Below are 24,226 nucleotides of genomic sequence, written 5' to 3'. Positions count from 1 at the left end.
AACGCCAGAAAACCCTGCCAAGGGCAGACACCGCGTTATACCGGGAAGCTTCACCAGCGCCCAGCCCTCCCCGCAGCGCAGCCCGGGAGCGGGTGCGCTCGACGCCGGGGCAGCCCGCCCGCGGCTCCGCACAGCCGGGCACAGCCCCAAGCACGGCCCCTCGCCGGGCACAGCGCCAGGCACAGCCCCTCGCCAGGCACAGCCCCTCGCCAGGCACAGCCCCTCGCCGCCCCCGCCCGCTGTCACCCCGCGGGCACCCCCAAACTTTCGGCGGCGGGCTGCGCACGCTGCCCCTCCCCGCCGGGGGAAACGTGCTCCCGCTCCCTCCGTGCAGCGGGGCCGGGGGGCGGGCGGCTGCCTGCCTGCTGCCTCCCTTCTGCTTGACTGCTGCCTGCCTACTGCCTCCCTGCTGCCTGCCTGCTCCTCCTCGCCCAGGCTCCCGCATTGCACCGCCGCGCCGAGCCGAGCGCGGGGCTCAGGCTGCCCCGCCGGCGCCCCCGGCCCCGGCTGGCGGAATGAGCGCCGGCGAGGCCAAGGAGTACCTGGCCCGCAGGGAGATCCCGCAGCTTTTCGAGGTACGGCGGTGCGTGTGTGTGTCTGTGTGTCCGTGTGTGTGTGGCGGCGTTTTCCGCCCCGTCGGGCGGTGCTCGGCGCCGGGACCCCGCGGCGGGCAGGGGGGGCTGAAGGTGGCTGGAAGGACGGGGCGGCGGCGCTGCGGGTCCGTGCGCGGTCCGTGCAGCCCCGGCAGGGTGGGCGCTGCCCGCCGCTCACCCGCGGAGCCCCCGCGCCTGCCCCGCGCCGCCGGCGGGCGAGAGAACTTGGGCAAAAGGAGCGCCCGGGAATGCGGGCGGGGGCATCACCCCTCGGTCTGGGGGAAGGCAAGAAGCCGCAACTGTTCAGCGAGGTTTTGTTTAGCTTCCCGCAAGTTACCTGCCGCTGATGGCTGGTGGTTACTTCGCTGTGCAGCGTGGATTTTTTTTGTCTCCGAGTCAGACATCCTGTAAATCTATATGACACACACAGGCACGTATGTGTTTTCCCTTGTCTGTGCTGAAGCTAGGCGTTTTTCTGTGTATTTGAAAATTACGGGACGCAGACCACGCTAATGTTTTAATAACACAGCTCGAGTGTGAATGGTTTAACAAGAGATGCAGGCAGAACTGGTTTTCTGTAGAGGCTCCAAGCTTGAGCTAGAGATTTTTAAAAATTGGTGCATATGTTCTGCACAAATACGTGGCTAGTTGCTGTGATCAGTTAAGTAGTATAGTAAGGGCACAGATGCACGGAAATTATATCCTATTTTATAAGTTCAAATGTGTGTAAATAGCAGTCACTGTATAAACTGTAGATAACAACTGAGCAAGTCCTGAATTGGAGCTATGTGTGTTTACTATTAATACCAGCTATAACTGTCAAGTTTATTCACACAAAAATTAGGAAGAGCACAAAGGAACAGGAATCATCCCGAAAGACACTTCTCGTTAAGGGAAGGTTGGATGCAGTGCTCTTGTGCAGAGGTGAGATGATGACTTCTGTATCACCTTGTCAAGGAAAATCAATTACCATGCGTCGGAGGAGGGCCTGGCAACCCTTCCTCCACGCTGCCCACAATGCTCATGGCTACGATGGGTGCAGAATTAATACTCTAGAGAGAGGATTTCTAATGGCTTTGGATTCCTGATCAATTAAATCAGGAACCACCTATGAATTTTGGGGGTGTGGGTTGGGGATTTTTTCCCAATACTGATCAAGATGATATTTGAGTATTTCTCATGATTTTTAAAAACCTTTTTTTTCATTGCTTGTGTGTTGACAAGAATATGGATGAGATACTTGTGAGTGCACTGGTCTTTAAGGAAAAGATACATATTAGTGAGGTCGAAGTCTACAAAGAATATGTAACTTTTGGGGCTCTCTAGCTTGGGCATTGCTCTGCTTGTACTTGGCAGTGGTTGTTCTAAGAAAAATATAGAGGGTTTTTTGCTATTCTCAGGTTTTATTACATGCAAACAGACAAATATAAAGACATAGCCATGGGCTTCCTGTTCCAGGCAATTTTTATGACATTGGCAAACCAAAATGGTACGATTTTTGCAGGCCTTGGTTTTATGCGTTGGCTTGAAATGGAGAGTGTGAATACACAAGGAATGTGGGCCTTCTCTGTGGAAAGTAAAGGGCAAAGCAAAAGTGCCTGTTTTTTTCCTGGCACCTGCCATTATAGTGTGTATTTCTGGTCTTACGTTTCAGAGTCTGTTGAATGGATTAATGTGCTACAAGCCCGATGACCCAATTGAATATTTGGAAAGCTGTTTGCAGAAAGTAAAAGAGCTTGGAGGGCCAGAAAAAGTGAAATGGGACACTTTTGTCAGCCCAGAAAAGAAGACCCTGCCTCCACTCAATGGAGGACAACCCAGGAGGTCTTTTCTCAGGAATGGTAATGTATTAAATGTAAAAATGATTATATTTCTTGTGCTGTGTGTAGTTTTACATCCACTGCTGAATTATTTTGTAGCAGATCATGCCTCGCTCTGATTTTCCGTGGGCAAAGGAGTCAAGAATTCTATTTCCTTGCATTTTGGCCTTTGTTTTTCTCCTTCCATAGCAGATGCTAGGCAGGAGAGGAAATTGTGATCACTTTGCAGCCAAGTGATGGATGTACGCTGTGTGAACGTTTAAGACATTAGTGGAGAGATTTCTTGTAACCTACTTCAAACATTTGTAAAGAGAGGGGCAGAGCTGAATCAGTGCACTTGGCTTTTATTTTTATTTGGTTCTTATGGATGACATACGTACCAATGTCAGTGCAGTTACACTGAGTGGTTTTTCTAGTTTATATTGAAGCTATACGCTAATTACTAAATATGATGCGAATTATAAGCTCTTAGAAAAAGGTGCATCTCATAAAATCTAAGCAGATGTCATACCAATACCTGTAATTATTTTATTTGTAACGTTAACAAAGAGTAATTAGCTCATCTTTCAGTTGCCATAGTTATTCTTCCTTGCCATGCAGCGTTTCATTTAACTAATTAGCAGGAATACTGTCTCTACATCTGTGGGCAGCATGTGTCACCAGAGGAGTCCTGCTTAGTGGTACAGGTTATCTGCACAATACAAAGCTTTTCTTCTCACAGGCCACTGCTGAACTCTGGGTGCTACGGGCAGATGTTCACAGCAAACCTGATGTGCTTGTAAAGAAACTCCAGAGGAAACCGACTCTGAGTGCTTGCAATTTAATAAATCAGCTAAATAGAGGCAAGGAGTATTTAATATAGCGACAGCAAACGCAGTGTGAAATTATGAGATATACTGATTTAAATCTGTGTACACAACAGATTTTGAGTTTTCTGCCTATTTCTGCAATTTCCAGTGTGTCTCACTGTTTTACAGTGCTGCCTGATAATTCCAACTTCCCATACCGCCGCTATGACAGACTCCCTCCCATCCAACAGTTCTCCATCGAAAGCGACACCGACCTCTCGGAAACGGCGGAGCTGATTGAGGAGTACGATGTGTTTGACCCTGCCAGACCTCGACCGAAGATTATCCTTGTCATAGGTACGAAAGCAGTCGTTTCTACACGATTTTCTCTCTGTTACTTTGCCTTTTGGTTTGTACTGCAAATCCAATGAATGCCTGTATGAATCCAAACACGATTTTTTCCATCTGCCCTAGCAAGTCGTGCAGCCCAGTTCAGAGCGTGAAATCATTGCTACTGAGGATGTAGCATCCCAGCTGTAAGAGTTTCAGGGGTGACAGCGAGCACCTGCAGTTCTGTTCTGTAACCTGGATGCCTGTTGGCTGCTGGAGAGCTCATGGTTTGGTTATGGAGCACATCTGCCAGTTTGATTTGGTCTTAACTAAACCTGGCTCACGCATTTTGAGACAGCAACACCACGTGAACCAAGTGCTCTTCCAAGGCACGCCCCGGATTGAACTGGAACACTGTTATAGGTACATTCAAAGCTGAGCACAAAAAAAGGTATTTCAAAACATTGGATAAGCCAGCTCACACAGGTGATAGGGAACTGTTGTCATCTGTGTTTAGAACCCCGACAAGTGGTCAGTATGTGCAGCTGGAGTGAGCACACACCGTCACTAATCCTTTGCACTGATAAATTAATCCCTACATCTAGTTGGCAAAAGAATCCTGTGCCAACTTCATGGACGGTGAGCACTCAGTTGGCATTAGCTAGTTGTGCTTTCTCCCCACATTCTCTCTTGTGAGCAGTTCAGTGTCCTTTCTAAGCAACTTGTACTTTCCAGCCTCAGACAAGCATAAGTTATTAAAAAATAGCTGCAGATTAAGTCTAAATCAATGTTTTATTCTGTTTTTGAACTGAAGTTCTTTGAACTAGTTTTCCTTGTCGTCTGCGATAGTTTTCTTCAGAAATTTTACTGCCAGGCCTAATGCTCTGAATGGTTTAAAGAGTTACAGCACAGGTGCCAGGTGATGGACAATTGCATTTTTAGTCTATAAAGCTTTATTTTTAGTAAAGAGAGATACTGCTTCCATAACAAAGAATGGTGTAGTAAAAAGGAGCAGAAATGTCTTCTCTGTACTACAGAGTGGACTCTCTAAGAACAGCGTGTCCTCTGGGCTCTGCATCCAGCAGTTCTCAGAAATGAGCTACTGGAACATATTAAAAACAGAAAACCTGGCATTTTTCTAGATATTTGTAGGATGCCAAAGGAATTGCTTAGGGCATTTGAATTTTCTTAAATCTTTTGTTTCAGAATTACAGATCTCGACGTGCAAATCTCTCCACGCCCCGCTGAACTATAAAGGTTGCAATTAGGTGGAGGAATAACCCATACCTTTCTTTCATCCCAATTAATTAGCCAGCCGTCCTTTTCATAAAGGAGAGGAACTGGCTCCTTTTCAGTGACCACAGAAGGCTCTTAATGCATTGAAATCCGTGTAGCTCAATGGCAGTGGAGTGATGAATGATGGTTTGATTTCGGGGAGATAAAGAGAGATTGGCTTTCACCTCTGGAACTCAGTGCAGGTGCATTTGAAGTGGAATCCTTGAGCTCCAGCGTGTAGTGAACAGACCACGGGTTTTACAGAGCTTTGCTTTCCTCCCATTTATATAGGGAACGTTGTAAACATTCCACAAAGGCTGTTTCAGGTTTATATTCCCCCTGAGTTCCTCTGAATCTATTACGGTGTGATCTGATGGAAACACGGTGCCGTGTGTGGCATAGCAGCTATTGAACATTTTTGTACAGTACCAAGAAAATTTCTCCTCCCAGATTCGACTTGCCATTGAGAAAGCACATAAAAACACACACTGGAATGAATAAAAGAATAACTGATATACCAAATAAAAGAGGAAAAAAGAAAAAAGTGTACTATTCATTTCAAGAGGCAAGTATGGCACGCAAAAAATGTGTTGCATGTTTTCCATTTTGTATGAAATGGCAACAAGAAATTCAGTTAAGCAACAAATTTATGTCAAATTAGTGATAACTAATCATCTTGCCTAGCTCAGGTTGTACTGGCCCCATTCACTGTTAGGGACTGAAATGAAGTTAAAGACCTGTCTTCTGCTTCGCATATTAGGTGAACTTTTCTTTATTAATGCATTAGCCCAGGATCTTTTTAATGCTTCCATAAAGGTTTTTACAACTTCTTTGCTTTATGAAATCTGTCATCCTTACAATGAACCAGGTAGCTCCAGGGCAAAAGAGAACTCACTCAGGAAGGTGGGGGTTTTGTTCTTTCTCTGGGTTTGCAGAAGAGACCTCTGCTGAGAGGGAGATCTGCAAAGCTGCAAACGGAGTGTGTGACTGGATTTTAGAAAAGTCAAGTGGAACCTGCCTGGGTGGTACACAGCTGAATCACTGGAAAAATTAAGTTTCTAAGGCAAAACCAGATTGTGTTTAAAAATGTGCTTCCTAATATACTTTAACAAACACATTTTTACTAGTGATGCAGCCTGGATTTAGAGATCTTAAAATATTAATGACCTGGTGTCATTAGCACCTTAGTTCAGTGTGGTTTTTAGCTGCATTTGTTAAAAACCTGCATGTTAAAAGAATACACTTTCCTTTTGTGATCGAAGTTTAAAGGCTAGATCAAAGACAGTGCTTTGAGACAGCAAGTAGCTGCCTATTGATTTGTTAAATCCAGTCCACAGCTAGATTTTAAAGTCAAGAATATTTACAGAAATCTTATTATTAGGTGAATTTATTCTGAATTTACAACAAAATTGAAATTTTGAACTGCTGTTGACAGATTGAAACGACCGCTTCAGTAAAACTTTTTCTGCATACAAATCTTCACTTGAGACCCATTAGCAAACATAATTTTAGATGCAACAAATGTTCCCTAGTCTAGACATCTTCTAGAAATATGTAAAATAATCACACTCTTCTTGCATAATGCATAATCAGAATAAGTGAAAAGAACAAAAACCAGAAGTGATTTGATTTTCCTTTCTTCTGAAGAGTTTGTCAGTGTGATTTATCAAAGAATCAGGAATGGATACATCATTCAATAAATTATAATGATTTGCTGTAGGAAGTAATTTTGTCCTATCCCTTTTCCCTTATTTTATTACCTGAATGTTTTCCCTCAGAATGTAAATGGATAATCCCAGCGTGCTATAGAGGGATATATTTGGACCGAGAAGAACAAACTGTGTGAGAAGTTTATGGACATTAAAGCAAATACTTCATTAGCTATTTTCTGATTGCAATTCAAATTGAAAGAACGGAAGTGCCAAAGTATTTTTTTTTTCCTGCTTCTCTTTAATGACAAAGCAAAGCTCTCCCTAACTGGGGTGTGAAGTCCATCTACTTGTTTCAAGCAGGTTTTTTTCAGCTACTTTATGCTTTTACAGGCTGATGTTTTTTCAAGTGTCAGTTTTGTTTTTCTGGCGTCTTTGGCCTCTCTGTGGGAACACGAGTGCTTGTTTACCTTGTTGTCAGTTTTTCTGTTTCTAGTTTTCTACACATTACCGGTATATGCTTTGCATTTTTGTTTCTCTTAAAGAAGAGAGAAACATATGGCTTTGTACGACAGAAACACCGAGTGAACGGAATGAGGGAAAAACATTTTCCATTGTGACCTTGCTGTACCGAGATAAGATCCAGCTTTTCCTTCTTTCCTTTGCTTGTGTGTTTTATAAATGTCTATAGTTGTGGTGACTGGCTGGATGTTACAGATAAATGCTTGTAGAAGCATTATTGGATAATGATCAAACCTTTTTTTTTCCCAAGGGCATTAGTGATCTGGGGGCAGGGGGGGGAACACTTGGACAATGTGCACATTTCTCTGGGCATTCTCTTCCAGCGGGTCCTGCTCTGAGTTGCAGAGGGCAGGTGGAGCACTGGCACTGCAGTGTGGGGGCACAGAGGGCTCCTGCTGGCTGCTGGTGGCACTGGAAGCTCTCTGACAGTGATGCCGGAGCACAGGGCTGGACCTGCTCACACAGAGAGGGCCATGAGTAGAAATAATTGTACAGTTTATCCTGGAGCCAAAATTGTATTAATTATAGAAATGCCTAAAGGCTATTTATGGGAATAATACAGAGAATATGTTAAAGAGTTACATGATTACTTACAAGAAGCTCAGTGTATTCATATTTACTTTCATTGCGTTGCCGTATTTTTTGAAGTTCATAGAAATTTTATATTTTTAATCTTAATTCTTTGTCTGTTGAAATAAAATTCCATGTTCTCCCACGGAATTCCCCAAACTATAGCTACTTAGTGCTGGGAACTATTACCAAACAATTTGGTTGGGGTTTGCTTGGTTATACTGTCCAGTAGCATACACTTTTCTAAATATAAACAGTTATTTTTATTCCCTGGTTTTACAGACTGGATTCCAGATTCTCTGTTCATCACATCATGACATTTCCTTTTACTTCAGATATGGTCTGATTGTTTTACAGGCATTCTTGCTTCTGCTGTCCAGCTGACCTTCACTTCAGCTTTGCCTCCGGTGTAATGTAGCTGTTTGCTGTGATTTTGATACCCCTTTGGCCTGTATTATATCTATTGAAGGGTCTCTTCAAGTTGTCCAGCAAGCTGAACCCACCAAACTGCTTCTCTGGCAGGTGCTTCAAGCATCAATACCAGAACTACGCATGGTTCAATAAAAGTCTTTGTACCAAATCACTATGGAAACATCTCAGCTGATTATTTAATATTTTTCTGTGTTGTAAAATTAGAAAACCTCAGAAACTCATGCAAGCATGTTTAGGAGCAGATTTTATTAGTTTCATTTCATGACTAGTCCACTGATTTAATTGGCTTATTTAAGAAGGTATGATTCTTTCTGACATGAATACGGTTCAGACTATCTGACTCTGCCAGAATAGAATTCAAGAAGGGAAAAGTTCATTTTCTGTTCCTCTAGTACAGATCAAGAAAAACTCTGTTCCAGGAGCAGCTTTAGAATGAGGTCAAGCCTAAAAGAGTGCATTTGTTTTTATTTTGCAACTAGGTTTGTTTTGTTTTTTTTTTTTTAACTTCACATTGCAAACTTTATGATCTGGTAGATGAGACAGATTTCCAGTGGCTGGTAACAGGTCATGCAAGGGCAAGATTTACTCTAATAATGGTTGGAAAATTGGTGCCCACAGCAAAGATTTCCCGTGTGATCGGGTTCTTCAGGTGAAAGGTTAATTTAATGTTTTGCTTATAATTCCCAATAGGTGGCCCAGGAAGTGGTAAAGGAACCCAGAGTTTGAAAATAGCAGAACGTTACGGATTTAACTACATCTCAGTTGGGGAACTGCTGAGGAAGAAGATCCACAGCACGAGCAGCAATAGGAAATGGAGCCTAATTGCCAAAATAATTACCACTGGAGAACTGGCCCCTCAGGTAGAGCGTTCCCTGTGTTCATGTTTGCTTTCCAGGATTTGTACGTGCTGTGTTAATGTGCACCAGCAAGAAAACTTCCTTTACAATACTGAATAAACCACTTCTTTTCTCTGTGAAAGGAAACAACCATAACTGAGATAAAGCAGAGATTAATGCAGATCCCTGATGAAGAGGGGATAGTGATTGATGGATTTCCCAGAGATGTTGCCCAGGCAATCTCCTTTGAGGACCAAGTAAGACATTGTTTTTATTCTTAAAATAACTTACATATCTCTACAACAGTTAAGCTTGTTGAAATCATCAGTCAGATTCCAAGAAAGAGCATTGCTCTTTAGATCTCTGCAAGTACATAATTACAGGTTGACAAAAGGTTGTTCTTTTGCTCTATGTTATATTCTATCCTGTCTGAAGACAGACTATTCTGTAAAAAGAAAATGTGACAATATAACCAATAATCCAAGCCTATTGTCTCAGTAATGAGAGTCCTTGCAAGATGAAGGAGGAAACATGAAATCTAACAGTGAATATTTTTTGTATCTTAGTGATTTAGAAAAGGGGAAAACGTATTTCTGTATCTATTTGTTCAATTTAATCTAAAGTAAGATAAACATACTTAGAGCAATGCTTTTAATCTCAAGTTTATTGCAGTGCATTGAGAAGGCGAATAAAATATGAGTTAAAACTGCCCATCTTTTTTACCAAGGTTTTGTAAACCAGAAATTATGCTTTTTTTTTAGAAAATGACATCATTTTGTTTGTTCTACACTACAGCTCTAAGGTTGAGTCAGCTGAAACTGTTTCCTTGAGTGTATTCACATGTTGTTTTCATGTGTGTATTTTAAACTAATCTAAAAATACTTAAACTCAGTGGAAAAACAAACAATTTATATCATTTTCTGATGAAGCACTGCTAAGCATAACAGATCTGGTCACAAGTAGAGGTTGCAGTTTCAGAGCTGAACTCTTAAGATTGCCTTCATGCAGAGCATTTCGAAGTCCTTCACAATTGGGGCACTACTGTTTCTGTACTTGGAGTTCCAAGAGGCACTGCCAAGGCAGAAGTAACGAAACAAAGCAGCTAATGAGGCATTTCATTAATGTGCTTTTACAAGGTTTTATTCTGGGCAAAATTTAGAAGACTGAATTGGGGAAATTAAAGGAAACAGGCAAAATAGTTATTACAGGAAATAGCGATGACTACCAACGATATCTCCTTACAATTCACAGAAGAGGAGACTATTTTATGAGTGAAACAGCAGAAATGTAGGCTTAACCATCATTGCCTTGGACCATTTTTTTTTGTCCAGTATAACATGTGATAGTGTGACTTCAGTGCATTTCCTGGTGCTGTAATTTTGTGCTGATGTTGTTTTTGATGAAAGAAAGGGGGATACGAAACTGGAAGAAGTGACAGGAATTAAGTGCTTTGAATTGTCCTAGGCTCAGGTTCTCTTTCTACAGAGGAGAACCAGTTAAACAACACTGGACTGTATTCTCAGAGCGTTCCTTCATTTTCAGTCAGTTGGGATTTGCTAAATCCTCCTCAAGGCCTGATTCTGCCTGAAGGACAGATCACTACCCAAGTCTCTAGAAAAATCCAGGAGCACTTCATACAGGGACACCTTCCAGTCTTACCAGTTCTCAAAGAAATACTTGAAAGAAGGAATCATAGACCTTTTATAGGAGCACAGGAAGGAAAATGTTATCTGTTGAGGCTCCCTCTTTTTTATCTTTCATAGCAGCTGGTCTGTAATATGAACATATCTAAGGCCAGGGAAATAAATGCACAAAGGATAGACATATTTCAACATTGAACATCTGTGTCTATATCAACATCTCCAGTGAGATATATTCAGTGTTTTATCTTGGATTTATAGTTTAAAGAAATAAAATATACTTGTTTCTTTAAAATTCTCTGCTTAGTAAGCCATAATGCTACACACATAAGTAGGAAGGCCTTGTGGGAAGGCAATGGGGACTGTGAGCAGTGGTGGGGCTCACCTTCCTTCACAGGATGAGGCTGACAGTAACCCATGGCACGTCAGGTTGTTTATATTAAGCATGCTAACACTTCCAAGGCACTCAGAGATTCCTCAATGGGAAGTGCAATTGAGTTGTGGAGAATTCAGTAATTAACTGTTGTGATAATTTGTGTAGGTCTGCAATTAGAGTTGCTGGGGGGGGTTTCCACAGCTTGCTTTCTAGCAGCGTGTAGAAGCACAGAACAGAATTGGTCTCATTAGCCACAAGTGACGAGATGTGAAATAGTTGGTTAGTTGACATTTCAGCAAAGAAAGTTTTGATTGAACAGTAAGATGATTTTAATTAGATCTCAAGCAACGGAACATCCTTTGAAGAGAATGGTGAGATCCCACAAAATGCAAATGGTCGAGTCATACATGTGCCTTATTCTTACAGAGACATCCCCTGTAGAACCCTGAGACCTGTTCATGAAAAGTTCTGAGGAAGAACTGATTCTGATTGTTATCACCCCATTGTCATGGGTGAATACTTATTCCTACAGGTGGTCCCTTTGAGACCATTGCAGTGCTCAAGTCCCTGAAAACAGCAGAAGAGTTTGTGTGACACAGACAAATTCTTTGCCACCGTTTGCACAAACACAATCTCCAAGAGTATATGTAGTAATACCAAAAATAAATTGGGGGGGGGGAGGAGCAAGTTATTAAACTGAATGGAAATAGAGATGAGTAATACAGGATATTGAGAGAGGCTGGAGCAGAGACTAAACAAATGTGAGGAAAATTGGAAGAATGTAAACAAAGCAGGCTACAAAGACCTGACATAGTTCAAGAAAGCATGTCTGGTGGTTATTGGTCATCAGAAGTCTGTGTTGTTTTATTACACGTATGTTGTTCCTGTGTGAGAAAGTATCTGGACCCGATGTATCCTAAAGAGACAGGAAGTCAAAACTTGGACTAGGTGTGAGCTGGTCAGTAAATGGTGAACCAAGAGAGAGCCTGTTCAGTTTTTGGTCTCAATCATGTCACCTTCCCATTCTCCAGCAGTGCCTCTTCTGGAAAATGGGTGATGAACAACTGAAAAGGCACAAAGGGCATAAAATCTGTCTTGTTCCCAAACATTAACACTATAGTTCCCTGAACACTATTTACTGAACATTTTTTGTATGTATTACTACATGGCTTTCAGCAGTAAGAGCTGTGCTAAGTTATTGTAAAAATAAACTGATTTGTATTGGAAATGGTTTACTGTGTTACAGCAGAAAAGGACAGCTCAGGCACCTGGTTTCTCTTGAAAGCACTTATAAAATCTAACTGCTGTGTTTGCAGTCATCTGTAATGCAATAAATGATTTATGCTAAATTAATTCTTTCAGTTTATGGCTCACATAGCTGTTCCTGAGACTTGACACTATTTGAGCTTTCATAGTCTCTTCATTTTGTGGAAAAATCAAAGGGGTACAGACCATCTGAACTGCAGTTCAGTACCTGTCCTGCAGAACATTCTATTACAGAAATACATGGTGATAAGGACTGCTTGTTAAACTTTGCTTCTGATTGCTCTTGGTACTACCAGCACATTTTTATCCCTTCGACTCGGCCAGAAGCTGAGCTTTTCTCTGGGAGAAGATGTTATTTTTAGTAAACTAGTCAAAGCAAAACAAATTATGCTAACATTCCCATACATAGGTATAGCTCAAAGATGATGATTTCCTTATTATGTTGCCAGACTCTCGTGTGGACAGTAAGTTCTCAACATGTTGCTAGGCAGGATTGTATTAAAACATGTTTCAGCAGGGTGACTAAAGTGCTTAAGATAAAGCAGTGTATCATTGCAGCACTCACAGTACTTCTCTTTCTGCTCAGATCTAGAAACCAGAAGTCACAAACTTTGCTTCCAAGCAATACTGTCAATCTGGAATAAGTTTTCTTTGAGTTTCAGTTTTCTTTGAACTTTTTATCCAAGGTGAAATAAGGCCTGTAGTTGTCTCTTTGAAAAATTTAATAAGTAAATTCTCTCATTGGAAGTCTTAGATTGTTGCCTTACCCTCTCATTCCTTAATTGCAGAGAGCAGAGTCAATGCTGCCAACGCGTACTTTTAATAAAGCCCTGAAGTTCCAAGTAGTCACAGTCGTGGAGAAAAAATGAAAACATGAATTTTAAAGTCTTAAAACCAAATAGAGTTTCAGGTTGATATATATCTCTGAAATGTATGATAATTTCTGCATTTTGATCATTTCAAAATCCTTCTGCGTAGCAGTGCAGATTTAATACTGATGTATTTAGCCTTTCAGTTTGATCCTGGGCATGAAACTATCCTGAATCACAAATTTCTAAGCTATCCATGATCTCTGCTGAGTGCAAATGGTAGAAAGGTGTTTGGATTTCAAGGACACATTTGAAAATGCCGAGGAGAAAATTATTTATTTACCATTAACCTGTCAGCTTGAAATTCAGCAAGTCCCCTCCAGTCCCAGCATGCTGAAGCATCCTAAATATCTTCCTCTCCAGAGCCACTGTAATGAAATGCCTCTGACTGGTGTATTGAACCCAAAGGACTTGGGAAGAAACTGCAGTTTGGCTTTCTGTGTAATTCCTCACATGGTTTTTACCCTTTTCCCAGGAGGAACAATTAACTGCATTTCACAGTTAGTTTCAGTTACTACTTTGCTTTGGTTTGTTTTTTCCTCCCCCTTTCAGCCATGCACGTGTGTAACTTTCTTCCAATCTAATTCCTTCACCAGTATTAACCTTGTTAGTGTCAATAAAGTACCCATGTAGTTTGCTTAAAACATATTGTGATTTTTTTTTAGTAGTGACATAAATGTAGAACAGGTATTAGAATCAATGGCTGTTCATTAATGAATATAATTTAATTATTTGATAAAAGAGGAAAACTGCTTTTGTAGAAATTATCTAAAAAAAATATTTTTGTCGTATATGACCTGGGTGACAAGACTATATTTCATAAGATAAATTTAAATTTATATGGCCAGGAGTGAGGGCTCCAGGACAACTGGGCAAGTGAATGCAACCTGGTGGTGAATCTTCTTAAGGGAAAGGATCTGTTCTTTGCAAGAGGTTGTTGTTCTGGTAAAAGTATTTTCTGTATCACAGCCAGTGTGTCTTCATTTCCCCTCTTCAACTTCCGTCTCCCTTCTCCTGAATCTCCATTTCACTGATCCAGGGACCATCCCCTTCTGGATAAGTGCCCAGTGATCAGTGGGAGGAGTGGGAGGACCACACCAGCACTCTGCTTTGCTGTGCTTCCTCTTGTTCACTGGCTTTGGCCCTGTGAGTTTTATGTTGCTTTCTTAAAGCCAAGCCTGACCAGGAAGCCTGTGGAATGTTCTTACCATCATCTGTCTTCTCCCCTGGAAGGCAGAGCACTCTCCAGAGAAAGACAGGCAGTGGTTCCATTTTCTGCTTGGGTGAGAGGCCCTAGAGCTCAGGATTCCTGTGTCCCTGGAGCAGGGCTCTTCTCTGCTGCTCAGCCTTGGTGAGGGAGAGCTCATCCATTGCTGGGCCTCAGGAGATGTTCAGAATTGAGAGTGGATGGAGGTGCCTGATAAGTGGTTCTGGAGCAGAGGTCTGTTCACACCTTTCTTTATCTCATTAGCATTCATATTTACGGATTTTTATCAGTTAGCTGCCCTACACAGGTGAAAATCTGAACCAGTTCTCCCTAAACACACCAGTCTCTCAATCATCAGGGGGCCTAATTATGTACTCTGGGCAATTTGCTGGAAACTTATTTCTTGGGCAGTGTGAATATGGTGCAGAAGCAGTTACCAGGAAAACATTCTACCAAACAAGATTCGTTCTTTGACGGCATGATTCGTGATTTTGCTTTTCTGAAACGAGAAAAAACTATGCAAACAGTCTAGTAACCCAACAGAGATGGAACTATAAAAAGGAAATCAGTAATTACAAGGGAGAGCACACATACAATGGACATAAACTAGCTACTAGTAACCTTTAGCAATAAGAATAAAATGCCCTGTTAAATTAATGGCAATTGGTCATGAGCTGTCAGTTTTCTCAGGAGTATCTGGGAGAACATTCCAGGAATTAAGAAACAGAGCATTTTCATCTTTTGCCTAATGAGGACTAATGAGAGAGAGTGTAATCATCTTATTTCTAGCAAACAACCACACTATTCTCACTAACAAGAGGAGATGTAGAAAATATCCCCAGAGAAAAGAGAGCATCTCTCCACTTGTACTGTTTAATGTCAATAGCACCATCAACTTGCATACAATTACTCTCAATTTACTCCTGGTTCCAGTTTAGGAAGGAGATTCAAACCCAAAGAGAGTAGGATTTACTTACTAGTAAATACTATTCTAAAAAATGAGAGGATGTACCCACCAGTGTTTTATTCTGAGTTGGTGCCATATGCTCTTCGTCTCGTTCCAATGGAATAACAACAAACCTGTCTGTTCCCACTGGCAAAGATTCTCCCTTCTGCTGACTTCCAGCTTGGAAGTAGCCAAATTCACTTCCCTGAGCCCCACGTGCCACCTCACAGGCATTTCTGGACATGGATAAACCCCTCTGCCCTCAGCATCATATGTGTGTGCTGTGGGAGAGCAGCAGGAAGGAATCCAGTTCTTCTGACTGTGCTGGTTCTCTGCACCTTTTCCACAAGCTGAGTCTCGGAATAAAACTTATTCCCTTGCCATAAAACTCAACAACACTTAGTTCTGAGTTTGAAAAAGAAGTTTCTTTTCACATGAGTCATTTTCCTTCGTTAGAAAAAAGCAGTTTGTATTCATATTTACTTAGGAGAATAGATATGCTTCCAGAGGAGTAATCCCAGCTGTCCATATTTTCACCCTAGGCTGTTCCATTCCAGCTCAGAGTATCCATAAGCATGTCTTGCAGGCAGGTGCAGCTGAGGGAAGTGGAAGCAGAGTGGTTGGTGAAAACAGCAGTGAAATATCAATAGCATTTCAAGGTTGTATTCCTTGTAAATACCCGTAGGAGGAATATATTAAGTACTCTTAGGTCTGTGTGCCTGTGGATGTAGGAGAGATGTTACCCTTTTGTGCATCTTGTGTTTATGACATGGTTTTCAATTACTTTCTGATGATAAAGATGCATATTGTGCAGGTAAAAGATGAATTCATAGAGACCACATAATCAGAATCTGCTTTGTATTCCTTCCTCAAATATGCTTGAATTTCTTCTACACTTCAGAAAATTTTTCAGACAGTGCTTTGTTTGAAACCAGGCTTCTTGAACTGAGAATTTTAAAACATTGTCTTCCTTGACATTTTATTTCTATGAGTGAAATATATTTTGAATTACAAAATCCACGGTGTCAGAAAAAAGTAGTCTTAGTTCCTGGGATTCTTGATAGTGTCTTTTGTATTCTTGCTGTTACTTGTAAAAAACAACAACAAGAGTACTCAGGTCCTGTAGAGAACTTTCCATTTTTAAAAGCAAAAGGAAATAATTAAACCTAATTAATTAATTATTTGTTCAAGATGTACCTTGTTATTATCCTCATTTTACAGTTAGGGAAAAAAAAAAAAAAGAAACGAAGCCCAGGGAATGCTTTTCCATTTTCTTAAATGTGAAGTGCAGTTTGTGGGAACTGGAAGCAGCTGAGAACCTGCACACCTTCAACCAGGGCACTGAGATCCTTCCCTTCCTGGGGGGCTGCACTTTCTCAGCCACAGTTTCTTTAAAGAACTGAGGTTGACTGTGGAAAGCTGCACTCTCGTGTTTGTGTGAAACAAGGGAGCTCTTTTGGTTTCCTGCCTCTTTTTCCTTCAGGGCTGATAACTTCATGAGTGATCTGTGTGTTGTAAGTGCTCTCTGTAGGATTTGATGCTGTAGGTGAAGTCTTGTGGACACAAAAGCTCAAGTCTTGCCCTTGGGGAGGGCTGGTGTGACTCCACAGGCTGGGTGGATGCAGTCCTGGAGATGCTTGGGAGGGAGCACTGGAAGGGAGATACAGCTTGGAGCATCTTGGGCATCTTTCTGCCACTGTTGTTAGGATCCACAGAAATGGAAATATTAAATAAAACTACTCACTTGTATAAACTCCTTTTGTCCTTCGCTTTACCAGGTCCCTGATTTGCAGTTGCAATTTCAGAGTCCCTGTGGGATGTACTTTAGGAAGCTTCAATCAGCTGGATATGCACCCTGGGACTGGAGCTGTGTCTGTGCTCAGCCTGCTGTGAGGTGCAGCAGCCATTCCCTTTCATGAGACACTGTTCCATGACCTAACAGGCTTTGAAATCTCCACTGTTTTCTTTCAGAATCCATCTGTGTCATAATTTGGGGATTTTTTTCCTACTGTATGCTTTTTGAATTCCCAAATTCCTCGTTATTCTTCTACTACCAGCAAAGCAACCTTAATTTAACAGATTTGCTTTTAATAATGTCCATGTTGCACTGAAGTCTAACACAGAAACTTACTTTCATAGTCTTTCATGTGAATAATTATGTGCCTTAAAGCTGCTGTGTGGTAGTAAAATTAACTGTCATAATTAATTCATCCATGGAAGGACAGAATAACTTTGTCAACTGTGTATTTACAATAGTCTGAAAAGGGAAGGAAGAATTACTCTGGTTTTGTTGACATTGAGGTATGTGTGTTAGAGGTAGGGGAGAGCTTCTCTCCCACTGGCAGTTATTTAAAAATAATAGGTTATAAGGTTAATTGTTTCAAAATCTAATAGATACTCAGAAATAATTACCAGAACTAGTGTTTTTGTAGTTTGTGTGCTCATGTCTCCAATCATCTACAATGTGTGTAAAAAATAATTGGATTTTCTTTAAAATCCTATTTAATTTTCTGTAATGATAGAGAGGCCACCATCCTGCTGGCTGGTGCTGCTTTTCAGGCTGCCCTTCACTGTTGGAAAATGGCTCTGGTTTTTCACCACTTTCTGCTTCCTCATATCCATATCCTACCCTGTCAGCGAGCTCATTTGTAAAGGCTAATGAACATTACCCCAGGCTGCAAAAGTTGTATTTCTTTCTTTTGACTTCCTAAGAACCTTTTTCTGCTCACACTGACAGTAAAAAAGGCCAGACCATACTTAAAAGTTGCATTTCCTCAAATGACAGAAACCAGCTGGATGGAATTTTTTTTTTTTTTAAAACTTGGTTATTAATTTTCCAGATTGTCCACCTGGGAAGTTTTGACTATTCAAACTAGGAATAGGGTTGTCTTTATGCAATTTAACATCCTTGGGTAGAGGGACCTAGATATAGAGAGTATTCAGAAGCTTAATTGGGGTGTTCTGGCCCTCAACAGCAATGTATTAGTAACAACTATATAATTAACAAAAAGATATAAATCACTTACTGTTTACACAGTAGTAGTTAGAATACATGTGGATGTTTTAGTGATAATTTTGCATAGCTCAAATTTGACTATCAAATTTACGTCATATCAAGCTGAACAGAGACAAAATTATTCTGTAGATAGAAAACATCAAGAAAAAAATCTCTGTTTAGCATTCTTGAGCATCCACCATCATTTGCAATATAAGGAGATTATGTCATTTCTAGAGTGGGAAGTGAATGATTTTACTAATATTAGTTAAAGTATGAAATCTTTTGTTCAGGTAAGTAAAGGCAGCAGAAATGACTTTGTGCTTGTATGTGAGAACAAAATAAACCCTTTCTAATCTGTAAGCAGATAAAAGCTTGAACAGTTTGTTTTTACCTTAAATGCTTCTTACAGAGAATTCTGGTATGTTTTAAAAGGCAGCACTAGGGTAGTGAAATCTTTAAAGAGAGGTGGATTTCTTTGCAGCAGCCAGGTAGAGGAAAGAACAAAACCAGATCTTATGAATGTGGTTCATATACACCTGCAGCCCCATTTTTAAAATCCTGTGAATTCAAGTGTCTGAGTGACTTCAGGGTGAGAGGAAACAGCCTCAGGTTGCACCAGGGGAGGTGTAGGCTGAATAAAAGAAAAATTTCTTTATGGAAGGGGTTGTCAAGCCTTGAAACAGGGCAATGGTGGAGTCACCATCCCTGGAGGTGTTTAAAAGACACGTAGATGTGGCACTTAGGGACGTGTTTTACTGTGGACTTGACAGTGCTGGGTTGGACTCAAATGTTCTTAAAGGTCTTTTTCAACCTCACTGACTCCATGATTCCAGGGCTTCTGGTTTTTTCACCACGTGTACTGAATATTGGTGACCCCCAAAGGTGAACATTTAGCAGTGTTCCTGAGAAAGTGGGGCTGTCTTTGCTTTCTCCCCATCAAGACCAGAGGTGTCTCTTCTTTAACTGTTTGACAGCACGAGTAACCAAAACTTAGGATGAAGATTTAACTGGGAAAGAGCAGAAATTTCTCATTGCCAGAAGGCTGAACTTCCTGAAGTTTAGCGCAGGGAGGGCTGTGACACAGGCCAGGGCTCACCACACAGACCAAAAAGGATAGGGGAAATAAATATCCTTTTCACTGCCACACCCAGCCTCTTGAAAAGGGCATTTAAGCTTTAGTGATATTTAGAGGAACCAAGAAAGTGTTTTAAGGAACTGTGGCTCTTGGAACAGGTCTGTTTTCACTGGGACCAGGCCATCAATTAGCTTCATAGTGGCTGCAGGATTTGAAATAACACCTTATTTAAAGAGCTTTTAGATGGAAACCATACAACCATTTTCCTGCAGAGTATGGGACATTCCTATTTTGCTCTTTTAAAAAAACTTAGCTAAGGGAACCTTCTGGTAATGCCAATGATGAGCATAGTCTAGAGAAGGCTGCTGGTGTGAGGTAAATTTTTTTCCTTAAACTTTTTCCTTAGCGTTTCAGGCGAAGCAAATTGATCAACCTCCTCCTTAAGCCTGCAAATGTCCCTTAAAAAATACAAACAACAGAAAACAAATGGCTTCATCAAGTTCCAGCTTATGAAATCGTAGCGTATCTGAGCCTCCCATGACAATGGAATCGCTGAGTCGGGTGGTGCTGGATACTCAGCTTAACCAGTCTCCTGGAATTGCTCTTCCCACAGATCTGCACCCCGGATTTGGTGGTGTTCCTGGCATGTTCCAGCCAAAGGCTGAAGGAGAGGTTACTGAAGCGTGCGGAGCAGCAGGGGAGACCTGATGATAACCTGAAAGCCACCCAGAGGAGACTCATGAATTTCAAGCAGAACGTCGTCCCCTTGGTGAAATATTTCCAGGAGAAAGGGCTGATCATCACAGTAAGTCCTTCAGGATATGCCTCTGAAACCCTCATTGCCGTGCTTGTACTTGGCTTCTTGTCCCTTTTGCTGTAAGACAGGCTGGAGGAGTCAAATTATGTTTTAGCTTAATACCATTGTTATTGAAGTGCTTAATGAAGATAACGAACTCATTGAGCACTTGACAACAGTTGAATTATTGATGTGTTCTAAATTACAGGTTCTGTCTGGTTGTAATAATGCACAGAACTTGGTACCGTGAGAGCACAGATGGCCCATTTCGTTTCTTTTCCTCGCCTAAATAACCTGTGTAGTTCACATTGGTGTGTTCTCCTCACAGCAAGTGTGACTAATTCTGTGTGCTGGTCAGACTCCTGGGCTGAGCATCCTTAATTGCAAAGTCATCTGTTGATATGAGGAGCCTTAATAACGAACTTCAGCAGCTTTCTGAACTTCAGAATGAAAATCCTGGGGAATTATTACATTGTCTTCTCCAGAGAGTTCGTGTTCTGGCTTAGCATTGTGATCAGTTCTGGTTTTAAGGATGAGAGGACTGGAATTCTTGGGAGTGTTTATTCATTATTGAGCAAGTGGGTGTTTTGTGATGTTTCTGTAGTGCTCCTCCTATAGAAAGCACACTTAGCTCTTCAGGAAAAATGTGCCTTTGTGGATAAATCATGTGGAGCATCTGGGTAGAATTGCATTTCTGTGATGGGACCTGCAGAACAGATTTTTTTCCTGTTCAAGTTCCTTCTACTCTTTAATTCTGTTTCTTCAGAGTTCTAAAGATAAGTTCACCTAAGATATCTTTTGAAGAAAGCAGTTGTTTATGATGGGTATGGAAATGACAACATGGCATGTGAATGGTATATTAGTGTCCACTAAGGACAAAGAGACAGCCCATTTTCACATAAAAGGAAATACAGTTTTGCATGCTATTTCCCTACAGAAGGACGAAGAAAGAAAGAAAATAGCATTGAGCCTGCTGCTTATAATGCTGGACCTGGAAACCACTGAAATACTGTGCAGATGGGAGCAGTGCAAGGACTAGAACAGCATCAAATAGAATTACAGTAGCCTAATTCCTAGAGGAGTAAATCCTTGAGGCAAGGTCAGGCAAGGTTAGTGTTGTCCAGGAGGAAATAAAAAAATTTGCATTTTTCTTACATCTTTACCTGTACCTTGTCACTGCTATTCAACACTCTAAATCTGGGACATTTCTTCTAACTAGCATCAGGATCCTACTCAGGGACAAGAAGCAGGACTGTTTGTCTTATGGGGTGTTATAATTTTAGAATCACAACTCAGATTTTATACATCAATAGTAAATATGTTGTTTTTCATCAGTAAACAGACTAAAAGAGAAAATAAAAATTCACTGAAATATAACTAAATATGATTAATAAGCAGACATTATATATAATTACTCTTAGACACTGTGTAAGCAAGAAATAAAAATCTGAATTCCCAAAGAAGATTCATTTTTGTGCTCCAGAAGTTACTCCATATTGGTTTGAACATACTTTGGTTAATTGACTTAAAAGCCACATTCTTCTTTAAGGTCTTACTGGTCAGGTTGCTTAGGTGTAATTCTTTCCCTTCATCTTTTTTTTCAGTTGATCTTTGATAATTTTCTGCAGTACTTGGCTTGTCCTTGTTTGGTGCTCTGTGTGCCTTGTGTTCTCAGTCTGGGCATGGTATACCTGCTCTCAGAGGGTTGATCCTGTTTGCTGCTTTGAAGGAAAGAAGTGAGGCCCCCACCTCCAGTACTTCTAAGAAATACAGCTCTGTCCTTTCTGAAAGACTCCCTCTTTGAAATAAGTATTTGTAAACTTCATTATAATTAAGAGAAGTAAAGATCTGATATTTTCATGAACACACAGTCTGTGTTTAAAATTCATTTTAGCAATCTGTCAGTAGTCTTAACAAATCAGAACCTGACTTTACTTAACTCCAATTGGAATTCAGAAGGTATGGAGACTGTAGTAATACAGTTTTGGACAGGGAGTATGTAAATAGATGAATATGCTGGAATTTATTGTTTCCGTAACTTTGAACAAAGATTAAAACATTATGTATTGTTTACCTAGACAGTAACTAACACACCAGTTAGCTGGTAGGGGAGGAGATGTTAACTGGATGAAATTATAAAAGGGAGAACAGGTAAGTGCCTGGGTGACCTCAGGTATTGTAATGTTTAGCAGAGGACTTCAATTCTGAACACCAATTCTTCCCCTCTCCAGTTTAATTTGACTGTAATCTGGTGTAGATATTGGTGTCTTTATTGGAGAGCAGATCATTGGCTTCCAAAAATCTTTCAGTCAACAGTTCTCAGAGAGCTTGGCTGTTCTTTGTTTGGTCTGGATGGAAAAAAAAATGTACAGAGCTCCTCATGGTAGCAGTGGAAGCTTCTCCTGCTGGAGGCAGGATCAGGTCGTCTGCCTTATTTACAATGATTCCACATAAGCACAGTGCTTCAGTGGCAGCCTTTTTGTGTTAGTAAGTCTGTGTGCATTTAAGGGGGGGGGAAAAAGGACTGGCTTTGTTAAGACAAAAATACTAGACAGGAAAAGAAGGCTCTGGCCCTTATTTAAGCAGCCAGAACAGGACAGCATCGTGTGGCATACGTGAAATGCATATTTCTCTGATATCTTCCTTGTCCCACTTGTCCTTTTAGGGAATTTACCATGCCTATGAAAACATTAAAATGACATTAAGATTAGTCAGAGAAATGAAGGGAACCCAGAAAAAGCAGCTGAAGCTGGAAACGGATTTTGAGCACAAATTTAGAAGTTAAACAGTGGCGGGTGAGGGAAGGAGCTGTCTGCCCTCATAAGCATCAAACAAGCCTAATGGCTGTCAACTGTCACAGAAAAATTCCCCACGGAGCTGCGTTATATAAATTTTTCTCTTGTTTTGGTTAAAAAGGGAATTTTGCTATAGGATTTGCACATCGACATGAGCTTTATCTGAAGGCTGTGACTTACCAAAACGCTGATGAAAATATCAGTTATAATCTCCTTCTAAAGTTTCTGTGTTATCATTTAGCCGCCCAGCTTGAGGTGTTGGTTTGGGCTTTTTATCTGTTTGTTTGTGAATGCTGATTCCAAAGGACCTGCCCTTACTCAGTCTTCCTTTAACTTCGGGCCTGTCCCTGGAGAAATGTGGGACCTGCAGCCCTTTGAGCAACTCTCAAGGTCAATCCAAATCTTACTGATAACAAACTGTTATGTAAAGACATGATAGAAACCTCCACCCTGCTTCCAGGCATAAATGACAGCCCCTGCCAGGCACTTATCCCAAACCAGAATCCAGCTCAGAGAATCTTCTCCCCAGGGGAGGAACACTCATCTGAACACAGAAGGAGTAGCTGCCTCTGTTTTTATGGTGGTACTTGCTCTCACCCTTGCAGTTTTGCATTAAACAATCCTTAAAAAGAGAATTTTAAAAATCCCACTCCTCCTTCCCTGAAGTGGTGCTGGATGTGGGCAGCTGTTTGTGGAAACCTTGAGACCAGAGGTTCTGTTTGAGATTCAGGAGTTTTGCTGTATGGTTCCTAAATCCTTATCTGGCCCCACGAATATATATGCTTATATAAACATTAAAAAATTTCTATACAGGGAAAATGAGAGGTGGGATGGGAAATAATGACTGTCACTATTTCACTTTTTGCTAATTCAAGGCAAGAATGGTGAGTTGAAGCCTAGAACAAATAAGCAGATCTCTGCAGTCACAGAAAGCTGTTATTGAAAATTAAGGCTCTCTGTGTCTCTCCTGTATTTCATAGCTCTGTTGCAGAAAAACTGGGCTGTGAGAAAGAACCTGGAACTGTTTCTTGTAAAACTGCTGAACTAGAGAAGTTTATTCATGTTCTAATCACTGCTAGGTTTTACACTGCGTCTCAACGCTATTTATGTGTTACTGTTTTGTGAGATATTTTGAAGAACACACAGAAGAAGGTATGTAAATGAGTTTTGTCTAGAAAGGAGTCTAAACAAACTGTTTGTAAATATATGCACATTTTATGTGGGAAAGATAGATGAATAATTTGTGCATGTGTGGAAGCATGTACACCGTAAACACTTTTCCAAGCTTCAAAATATTTTCAGCCTCCCATTTTATGATTTATGTCAACAAGTTAAGTCTGTCAGAAATCCCAGTGTCTGCCAGGGAATGGCCAGGCGTGGAAACTTGCCATCTGTGTCCGTGCAAGCAAGCAGAGAAACCTTGAGGGTAGAAAGTCTTTGCTG

At 41.0% G+C, this 24,226-nt stretch overlaps 1 protein-coding gene across 1 annotated transcript in view; it reads left to right on the top strand.

Annotated features, from left to right (window-relative positions):
- The first annotated feature begins 274 nt into the window (after positions 1–274).
- The window catches only part of AK5 (adenylate kinase 5), a 75,906-nt gene continuing 51,954 nt past the window's right edge, over positions 275–24,226 (top strand). The window contains exons 1-6 of the mRNA XM_027746111.2: positions 275–575; positions 2,248–2,434; positions 3,391–3,558; positions 8,670–8,839; positions 8,959–9,072; positions 19,806–19,997. Of these exons, the coding sequence (XP_027601912.1) occupies positions 516–575; positions 2,248–2,434; positions 3,391–3,558; positions 8,670–8,839; positions 8,959–9,072; positions 19,806–19,997 (891 nt within the window). The 5' untranslated portion in view covers positions 275–515. The remainder of the gene's footprint in view (positions 576–2,247; positions 2,435–3,390; positions 3,559–8,669; positions 8,840–8,958; positions 9,073–19,805; positions 19,998–24,226) is intronic.

Source organism: Pipra filicauda, unplaced genomic scaffold (assembly GCF_003945595.2).
Source record: "Pipra filicauda isolate LSUMZ 115617 unplaced genomic scaffold, ASM394559v2 scaffold36_size6622888_pilon, whole genome shotgun sequence".
In the NCBI taxonomy this organism is placed as follows: Eukaryota; Metazoa; Chordata; class Aves; order Passeriformes; family Pipridae; genus Pipra; species Pipra filicauda.
Note: the sequence above shows the minus strand (reverse complement) of the source record. Positions and strands in the feature narration are given on the sequence as shown.